Source organism: Tamandua tetradactyla, chromosome 3 (assembly GCF_023851605.1).
Source record: "Tamandua tetradactyla isolate mTamTet1 chromosome 3, mTamTet1.pri, whole genome shotgun sequence".
NCBI lineage: Eukaryota > Metazoa > Chordata > Mammalia > Pilosa > Myrmecophagidae > Tamandua > Tamandua tetradactyla.
In genome coordinates, this window is record NC_135329.1 from 140,832,351 (window position 1) to 140,843,317 (window position 10,967).

At 42.9% G+C, this 10,967-nt stretch overlaps 1 protein-coding gene across 1 annotated transcript in view; it reads right to left on the bottom strand.

Moving 5' to 3' along the window:
* The window catches only part of LRP2 (LDL receptor related protein 2), a 160,027-nt gene extending 151,227 nt beyond the window's left edge, over positions 1-8,800 (bottom strand). Inside the window, exon 1 of the mRNA XM_077154078.1 lies at positions 8,548-8,800. Within this exon, the coding sequence (XP_077010193.1) occupies positions 8,548-8,800 (253 nt within the window). The remainder of the gene's footprint in view (positions 1-8,547) is intronic.
* Between the last annotated feature and the right edge of the window lie 2,167 nt (positions 8,801-10,967).

The window sequence follows — 10,967 nt, forward strand, 5'->3', positions numbered from 1 at the left end:
AAAGAAAAGTAATTCAAGTAGACCCCAAGATTTCAGTGTGACCAAGGATGGAGCAGCCATTTATCAAGATGGAATCTATGTGGAAAGCAGGTTCGGGGCATTCACAAAGATCAGGAGTTCAGTTTTGGGCATGTTAAGCCCAAGGTAACTACTGGGCAACCATGTGGATATATCAAATAAGTAATGGGACATACAGGTTCTGGAGTTCAGGATGGTGGTCTGAATGTATTCACAAATTTGGAACTTGTCAGCATACAGATGGTATCTAATGCCATGAGACTTTACCAAAGGACTAGTGTAGACAGAAATGAAAACAGGTCAGAGAGATGGACTCCAGCAACAAGCACGAGATACCAAGGAAGGCCAGCAGGGTAGGAAGGAAACCAGGAGAATGTGGTATTGCAAAAGCCAAATTAAGTGTCTGATGGAAGAAGATATACTGTGTCCAATGCTGCAGATTAAATAAGAGCTGAAAATCATTGCTTTTAACAGCATGGCAGTCACCAGTTATGTCCTTTTTTTTTTTTGCTTGGGCCGGCATCAGGTATCGAACCCGAGTCTCAGGCAATGGCAGGTGAGAACTCTGTCTGCTGAGCCACGTGGCCCACCGTAGTTATCTTGACAAAAGAAATTTCTCTGAAGAATGGGGGCAAATGGCAAATGAGATCGATCTGAATGAGAATTGGAGGAAAAAAATTACAGACACTGGATATAGACAAATCTGTTAAGGAATTTTGCTGTAAAGAAACAGAAAATAGAGTGAAAGCTATAAAGGAATATGAGAGAAAGGATTTGTAGAAGAGAAGAGTGGAAAGGGATGAAGTGGAGAGGAAATGGGATCTAAAACATGAATGAACTGGTTGGATGGCATGGAAAATTCACCTATACTAACAGAGGGAAAGATAGAATATAGGCTGCCATGCAGTATTTGATAGTTGGGTTATCATTGGCCAAGAAGAGTTTCCGTGTTTTTGTAATATCACCACCCCAAAAGAAAGAATGGATTTAACAGGATATACTTAATTGCCACTGGAAGGATTTGCAATTACTTAATCTCTGACTCTCAGTTTACACAGCTAAAAAATGAGGGGTTACTACATCAGTTGTTCCCAAATTATCCAACCTCGGAATTATCTGATCTGGAGATATAGATCCCCATGCCTCTGATTCAGTAAGTCTGAGTTTTGGCCTAAGAATCTATATAATTTTTAAAGCTCCCGAGGGGCAATAACAGATAGATGGATAGATAGATAGATAGATAGATAGATAGATAGATAGATAGATAGATAGATAGATAGATAGATAGATAGATAGACAGACACAGATATAAATATAGATATAGATACATGTGTTTTTTAAAATTTTAAATAAAGCACTCCAGGCAATTTTGATAATAGATCAAGCCAGGATAAGCTAGCACATTTCTATCTAGAGTCCTGAGAAATTACAATATTCTACAAGTAATTGTGATGAAGTAATACTTTTGAGGACATAACTGCAAACTCCTCAAAAGTAAATTCTCCCTGGTTATGATCAAGAAAACATGTGGGACAGGCCACGGTGGCTCAGCAGGCAAGAATGCTCGCCTGCCATGACAGAGGACCCGGGTTCGATTCCCAGTGCCTGCCCATGTAAAAAATAATAATAATAATAAAAACTGTGCTTAAAAAAAATAGGAAGAAAGAAAGAAAACATGTGGCCCAGCCCATTTGCCCTGGCAGCCATATTATAGCCATATGGAAAGCCAGACTGAAAACAAACCCTAAACACCAAGTAGTCAAAGTCAGGAAAAACAGAACTATAGAGCCCTGCACCTCACCTGAACCCCACTCTATTTTACGATTTTTTTACTTCTATAAGGCAACAAACATTCTCTCTCATTAAAGCGAGTTTGAGTTTTCTATTATTTCTTTCAATTAAAGTGTTCTCTACACTTTTGCCCACACCAACAAAACAGCACTAGCATTTCTCCTGCCCTTTAATGAGATTAAAATGTAAGATTGGCATAATTCAGATAAAAGACTGCCATTCTTAAATTCAAATTTAAGGGTCCTTCCTGAATTCAATTTTATAGCGTATATTCAAAAAGTTTCTCCATGTTAAGGAGACAAGTCAAAGAACTGGGCCCAAGACAACATGCAAATCTCACTATAAAACCTAAGAAAGCCTAGCATAACAGAATTGTAGCTACTTTCCTGTTGTCCTTTTTCAGATTTCCTACCCACCCACTCGACCCCAAAAGTAGATAATATAGTGTTATTTACTGACTGATGATATAAGACCTCAGGTATTGCTTACAAACCTAGATCAATATCTGGATAATAAACAAAGTCACTGTATCCACGGTAACGAGTGGCTTAACTTTTCAATGCCCAGAATGGTAATTACATTTCCTCCTCTTATTCATTTCTCAATGTTTCCAATAACCCTGGGGTCAGGCATGACCTAGGAGCTAACGAATAACACTGAGATTTCAACATGAAAACTTCAAATTGCCTAATCTGTCATTTTCTCATAGAGATATATATTCTCTTGCATTGTATTTCAACCCTGTCCAAAGTCAAAAGTGTGCTAGCATAAAAGCTAGACATTTTACTTCTGCATAATGTTTCAATTTTCTCAGAATACACTATTGGAAATAAGACAAATACCAACAAAATCACTATGGCAGAGTGCATATAGTTAGGATTTGTGAATTAATAACATGAAGCATGAAAGATACCTGTCCTGCCATATATAGATGTCCCTGGGTTAAGTGCTCTTGGATATGCAACAATATGTATTCTCTCTCCTTGGAAGCTTTTAACATGTCTCCAAACCCTTGTTATGTATTTTTCTCTCTACCTGTCCCTATAACCAAGGCCTAATACCTAGAATAGGGACAAAGTCAGAAATATCAACAAGAGAATGAAGACTGGAAAACGAGCAAAGGCCTAGGGGGTCACAGAAAAATGAAATCCTAAAATGAACTCAAGAGCTCCCGAAGTGTTTCTTTCAGCTCATTTTTCCAACACCTTCTAAACTTAACAGTGCAACACAACCCCATGAACATAGCAATGACTTTTATCCTAATGTTCCCAATATTTTCCTTCAATTCTTTGATTTATGTCAGGACTTACTCTTGAGAAATTTCTATAGCCCTCAAGTCTGTCTTCACATACAAAATGAATATAACATCAGTCACTTTTATCCAGTTGTTTTTGCAGCCTAGCATCTACTTAGCATTCTTCTGGTAGCCTCATCCCAATTTCCCTCTGGGATCTACCCTTAGTCCATGACCCCAGGGGCCAACTATATGACCCAAACCTAAGCCATGGGCATACTTCATGACTGTGAACACCATGACTGATACTCTGATGAGCACATGACCCAAGCAAAGCCCTCAAAATGAAACCAAGATTTTTTCCAGGAACAGTAAAACAATGCTTTCATGTCATGTTAATGGCCATGACATGAAAATACATGACTCTAGTAGCTGTTGACAGTCATCTTATAATTCCAGAGGGATCATGTTTGAGAATGGAGTCATCTCAGAGCCATAATATGAAAAGACAGCAAACAGATTTGCATCACATAAGGTAATTTTACATTGTTGAACCAAATGAAATTGCCAACATTTGACTATATACCTAGAAGAAACAGCAATCTCATATAGTTCAACCCAATATCTGCATCTTTTTACTTATTTAAATAAATTTCCTTTTGGGTTTCATTACTGCCATTTGCAGAAACAAAAGAGTCCTGACTAATATGTAAGGTTCTTGTAGACATTAAAATGACATACACAGATGCATCATTCACAAGAAACTTGTGAAGAACATATTTCCCAACCTAAGTAAAGGGTGAAACCAACAAATCCACCCAAATGCACTATCTATCACCAGGCACCACCCTAGGGAAAAGGGAGAGTAGAAGAAAGAACCCCAAACAAGGAAGGGGGAGGGGTAATACATAAAACTTTTCTGTAAAAGCAAATGGCCCCACATTGCCTATGGCCTCTCGCCCCCTATCTTTCTTTATTTGCAAGAGGGCCCGTATGCTCCTTTCTCTGCATGTGTACTTAATTTCTGACCTACTTGCTCAAAAAAACAAAAACAAAACATACCTGGAGTTCCCAAATAGCAAATGGCAGAGCCAAGATTCAAACCCAGATCCTCCATAGCTGTCAAATACCAAAATGCTGATTGTCAAGAAATTACTTAAAGAGCAACTGCATAAGGCCCCATCAAAGAAGTACCAAACAATCTCTGACAAATACTACCAACCTGACCATTTTCAAGAAGAGTAAGATCCTGAACAGGGTTATTAGGAAGTATTGAATATGATTTCAGAATCTTAAATGCAAAGTTGCAGTCTCTTTTAATTGTGAAATGGAGATTCCTCTTTTCAATTCTCATCCTTCTTAATCTATCTATAGTGCCAATATTATTGATTTATGAGCCCACCATAGACATTTATAATACGTTTGTGGAATATGCAAAAATTCCTCATGATCACAAAAGTTAATAGGATATGATATAACCATTTAATTATACAAAAAACTCGATCAAAATAATTTTCTCCATGCTAGAATAGGGCTCTGCAATTAGCACCTTTTTATTCACTCTATACATGCAGTACACCTTTCAATTCAACAAACATCTATAAGTACCTTCTACTTTTTACTTAACTCTCTTCTAGCCGCTAGGACTTAATAGAAATCCCAAAGCCAACAGTATATCGTGCTTTTGGTCACCGAAGAAAACATCTAGCTTCAACATTATCTAATTTTAAAATTCCAATCAAAATTTTGCAAAGTGTTCTTAGAGAACCTGCCCAGAGAACATGGACAATGATTTACCGTGCCTTAATAATTACACTGAATATGTCCAAAAGCCTAGCTTCATAGTAAGCTGCACTAGAACATCCAAAGATCTTCAGGAATGTGTTTGATGGCCCTAAGAATGAGGAAAATGGACCTTGAGATATGGTCTCTGGAGGTGGGGCATTAAAGAGGCTTAAATTCCGGGAAGAGCTAAAAGCCTGTGGCAAGTGGTTATATTTAACCTATCACAAGATTCCCCTTAGGCCCTGGAGGTATCCCACCCAGTTTTCTTGATGACTAAGGTCATCTACTCATCATACTTCACGGCATCTGATAAATCAGAATCAATACAACAGTAATCTAGAATTCTCCTTTCCCAACCAGGCTGGGACGTTCAGAGGACATGTATCTGAAAATGTCAAATAGGAAGATGGGAATAAGGAGGCTTGGGTCTTAGCTCTGTCATGCACCATCTGCTTTTAGACAAGACACTTAGACCCTTCTCCCTCCCTCCACCCCCCTTTCTGTTTGTTATCTTATCTGTAAAATAATGCAAGTGGGCCAGTTGATAATGAAGGTTTCCTCTAGTTGATAACTAAGGTCAAGAAATTGCTTTAAATAACTATTAAACAGGACAGGCACATGGTAGAATGGAGTTAAGGCAGAAGCCCTATGGACTGGCAAGGAAGAACTTCAAGCAAAGAAAGGGAAGCCATCTACTCTGTGATGGATCCAAAAGTTGTAATTTTGTTGTTATTGGCCCTGCAGCCCTTTTTTAGATATATAAAAGTCACCCAAAGATGTAGCAATCATAAAATACTTATACTAAATAGGACACACCCAAACTTTTATTAAAGAAAATAACTTTAACGTCATTACTATTTTCAAAAATCAAATATCCTGGGATACATGGAAATCTCAAAGAAATGTTAGTAAAAAGTGCTTAAACATTCCTATGTACTTTTGAAAACCGGAAGTATGAATAGAAGGTAAAAGTTTTAGTACAATAAAAATAGCTATTAATCATTGTCTACCTTATGCCTTTCTAAGCACTTTGTATCTTGTTCTGTGCTCATAAAATGTCATGGTATAGGCATTCCAATTTGCAGATACTTCACTTTGTGTAAGTGAAGTGACTTCCTTAAGGTCATACAGAAAGTGGTGGAGCCATTATCAAATCCAGACAGCTTGACTCCAGAGCCCAAGATCACCCAAATTATTTTCTTAAAAAACTGTATGTGAAGTATGAAAAAAGTGCAAATACACTACAGATGTGGTATAATTAAAAAAAAAAAAAAAAAACCTGCCAAAGATATTTGCAGTTCTTTTCCAATTTCTAATGATTCCGAGTTTGCAGTAGGGTTCCTTCCTAAAATATGGAGATATAAGGGCATCTACAATGCCATCACACTTTACGTCATCTGATAAATCAGGATCAGTACAAGAATCCAGGAATTCCCTCACCCTTCTAACTGAGGATATTTAGAGTAGCTGTATCTAAAAATAGTTAAAGTAGAAAAGACTGGGAATGTGGAGATTTGGGAAAACTGTAAACAGTTTCTCTAAAAATATCCATATTTAATGAGGCAGGTGAATTTTACCTTGGTAAAGACTTGCAAAATGCCCCCCAGTTACTTTAGAACTTCTCATGTAGATACTGGGAGAATGACATTTTTAATTCAAAAGAAAAATAGAGAAAGCTAATACTGTGGTGCAGCAGTTAAATCGTGGACTCTGGAGTCAGAATTCTTTGGGTTTGCCTCACAGCTCAGCCATTTCCTAGCAGTATGACCTTAAGAAAGAAAGTTCTATGCCCCAGTTTTCTCATCTGTGAAACAGGGATAATAAATAAGAGTACCTACTTCCAGGGTTATTATAGAAATTAACTGAGTCAGTGACTGTAAAGTACTTAGAATAGAGCCTGGCACATGTAAGTATGCGATATATTGCTATTGCTATATAGATCATCATTATATATTTTTACTAGAGAATGATAGATGTAAACTATCAAGCATAAGTACACATTATTTAATGACTAGGTCAACCCAGTGGAGAGTTCTGGATTTTGATTGTCCCAAGGCATTACCAAAGGAATCTAGTCAAGATTTCCTTTTGCTGGGCGTTGACAGAACATACTGTAAATCCTATGACTATATTTAGGACATAAGCTACATATAACCCAAAGCACTGTTCCATCTCAGAAGAAATTTTCCAGATAATGAGCATATTTTTCTTGTGTTTACAAGACTTTTACAAGTGTTACCAAGTGTTCTTGGTTAAAGATTTTTGAAAGACCAATGAGGTCTATTGGCGTTTCCAAACTTACTTCTTCCCAGTTAAGTTCGAAATGGGTACTGTTAGGAGTTGCTGTATAATTACTTACTTGATTCCCTCTAAGGAGCTTATGCCAAGAATTGAGGGGGAAAAAGCAGATTAACTCTTTGAATACAAGCCACGGCCCATCCACAAGCCCTCCCCTCCCCCCCCCCATAAGTGGGGGCTTCCACGTCCTCACCAGTCAACCCCAATACGTGATCCAAGGAAATCAATTTATTGCTTTGGTTAATCCTACAACAATAGGAGTCTCATTTTCATTGTAGGGCAATTAAGTTGTCCGAAGAGAAGGAGGGAAAAGCGGGGACTCTCCCATCCCCACCCCACTCTGTCTGTCTGATGGTGGGTCACACGCAGCTCCCGGCTGCTACCTAGCAACGCAAAGCCAGAGAGAGAGCTCGCGGGTTCCCCCGCCTCCTCCTCGCCCTTCGCCCTTCCCATTCATCCCCGGTCGGTCTGTCTCGCGCGCGCGCCCGCTTGCTTGCTCGCTCGCTAGCTCTCGCTCTCTCTTTCTCTCTCCAACGTTCTTTTCAAACTCGCTCTCGCACCTTCTCTCCCTTTTCCTCTCTAGTTTCTTCCCCTCTTACTATTTTTATTCTCTCTTTCTCCTTCTCTTTCCCTCTCCTGTTTCTCAAAAAAAGTAAACTCTCCGACAATCTGAAGTTTAAAGCACGTCAGACCAGAAAATTTGTGCCTTCTAGCTCCCAAAACTGGTCGCGCAGACAAGCTCCATTCATCAACACGAAAAAATCCACCTCCCGGGTTGGAAATGAAAACCCTTCAAGAAAATACTCTTGTGTATCAGCTCTCTCTCGGCCAATCACACATCTCGGCCTTATCTCGGCTCGTAAACGATCTGTATCATGAGATGCAGTCTCTTGGGGGTCACCGCGGGACCGAGTTCCACCGGTGACTGGGGCGAGGGGAGGGGATACTTCAGACCAAAGCCCTGGGCGGGCAAAGGGATCCTCCCCGGCCCGCGTTTTCCACCTGCACAGGGAGAGGTCCGCTCAGCCACGGCGAGGATAAATCCGCGGCGGGTTAGCAGGCTGAGGATCCGCGGCGGAGAACCTCATTCTGCTGGGTTCCAACGGCAAAGTAGTTTCCGAAAGAATCGGGAATATTCCCGGTGGGAACAGTGATGGGTTACCCGTGGGGTACGTTTTCTCAAGTTTGCGGCTGCACAGTTCTCAGCTGGGCGAAGGAGGGGCGCTCCGCCTCTTGCGGCTGGAGGGGCAACCTGAGCGCCCCAGTGGGAGCCGCTGCGGCGCCGCCGCCCGCTGGGGCCCCTGCCCGGGCGCGCTCCCCTCCGCCCACCCGCTGTCGGGGACGTCCTCCAGCGGACTCTACCCTGCCACGGCCCACGAAGCCCAATGCTTAACGCGGGGTTCTGACTGACCGGCGCTTACCTTCGCCTCTTGCCGGCGCCAAGCAGGTTGCGAGCGCCAGCAGCAGCGTGCCCGCCACCGCCGCCGCCCGGCGCTCCATCCCCGCGACGGTCCCCGCGCGCTGCCGCCGCGGTCTGTACCTCGCCGTTCCTTCCCCGCGAGGTGGGCGCGCGACGTACTCAGTTAGGTCTGCGCCTCCGCTCGCGTGTGCTCCTTTAGTAGAGCACCTCGGCCGGTTCCAGGTGACGAAAAGCCGGCCGGGCTCTCCAGGCATCAGGTTTTCTACCCGCGCCAATCCCCACCCTCCCGACAGTGCCGAAAGCCCTTTAGGCAGGGCCGCCCCGGAACTAGCATGAGGGAATCTGGCGGGGCAGGCCGCCTGCCGCCCATCCCGCCCCCTGCACTTTGCAGCGCCGGGAGGAGTGGGGACTCAAGCACACGTGCGCTTACACATGCACACTCCACACAGTCACACACACACACTCACGCCCACATTCATGTGCTGATAGACTCACACTCGCATTCACAGTTGCACATTTCTCACTGTCACACTCACAAACATGCAGTTCTCACAGTTATACGCGGGACACGCACTCCATTCATACTCAAACACTGACAGTGACTCACATGTGCATACATACTCCTCAGTCACACAAATGGCACACTCGCACTCGGGCACGCTCTGTCTTCCCCTCTCTGCAGGATTTGCCCTAGCACCAAAGCCAGCTGTACAGCGTAGGATAATCTCTCCCGAACATAGTTTTAAAGACTAAACAGTAATGGAGAGAGAAAAAAAAAAGAAAGTCAAAAGTAGGGGAAAAAAGAAAAAAGGAAGAGATGAAGAAGGAAAAAAAATCAGGAAAAGTAAGAGAAGGTGGAAAGAAAGGGAAGGGAAAGAGGAAGAAGGAAAAAGGGAAGTGAAGAAAGTAAAAGAGTTTGTTGGAGAGATTTGTCACCTTCCTTCCTGGTTTGAAATCTCTGAGCTCCCTCTGATACCCGGATTTCCCCTGATAAATTTGAGGCTGCTGAGATGGTGTCCTGTGTTTTCAAAATTTGGGAATGGGCAATTAATTCTTAAATTGTATAGAGTTTCTGTTTGGGTTGATCGTAAAGTTTTGGAAATGGACTGTGGTGATGGTAGCACAAGTTTATGAATAATATATTCATAACTCATTAATTATATATTTGAATCTGGTTAAAAGGGGAAATGTTAAGTCGTATATATATATATGCTACCAGAATAAAAATTTTTAGGAAACAAAATGTAACACTGTACAACATAATGAACCCTTTTGAAACACTTAACTATATAGTTAATAGTATAATTATTAAAAAATATGCTTTCATGAATTAACAAATATACCATACTAATGCAAGGTATTAATAATTGGGTGGTAGATAGAAACTCATTACTTTTCTGTAAACCTACAACTTCTCTAATAAAAAAGAAAAGTTGGGGAAGGGGTCGAATCCTTGTTTGGCTTTTAAGCACCACATGTATAGGTATCACGGCTGGGTTGTGCGTCTACATTTGCAGTGCAATTCATTTTGAAGCAAAATTGAAAAGAATGAACATTATCTCCGTGTGCTGGTGTCCCTTTACGTGAGGGAGAAACACAAGGGAGTTCAAAGCGTCGCCGGTCCGGCCCCCGAGAACATTACGAGTGAGCCTTACACTCGCCCCCAGAGCACCGTCCTTCGCCAGTACGTGACACCAGAGCGAAAAGATGGACGGTTGGTGCAACCTACACCCCGGCCGTGGGAGCTCTCTGTGAGGAGGGGGTGCTTCCGGATCTGGGGTCCTCCCAGAGCCTCCCGCCGGAGTCCCTGAACCGCGAACCGGCTCGGCAGCGGGGCCTGAACGCCGATTCCTGGTGCTAAAGGGCAGACGTCTTCCCATAGCCAGAGGGGCGGTAGAGGCGCAGCTCTGGCTCCACGTGGTCCGCCTCGCCCTCCCCAAGAGCGAGGACCTGCTGGGAACCACCTGCCCCCTCCTCCCAGAGCACCGATTGTCTGGGGCTCTGCTGACCCCAACAGTCTGAAGCTCGCAGCGTCCGTGGGCTTTCAAGAGTTTATACAACTTGGGTGGGGGGTGGAGGGGAGCGGGAATGAAGGTACTGTTACTTTTGAAAGACCGAGAGAGAAGATTTAGACCAAAACTAAAAAAATGTAGGATTATGAAAAAGCGGGAGGGCTTTCCTGGTTAGATTTGGAACTTCAGAGTTCTCTGTTCTGGTCAAAGCGCCTCCCTTCACAGCGTCTGGCGCGGTGCGGTGCTGAGGAGGAGGCAGGATTGGGGACCCGAGGAGCAGAGGGCTGGAAAGCGGGGGGGATGACCCGGGTAGGGAGGAGGGAAGCGGTGAGGGGCGAGATGCTGCACTTCAGTCTCTGTGGGTGATTTATGCCGGTTCCGGGCTGACGGGGCGTTGGTACTAGACCGC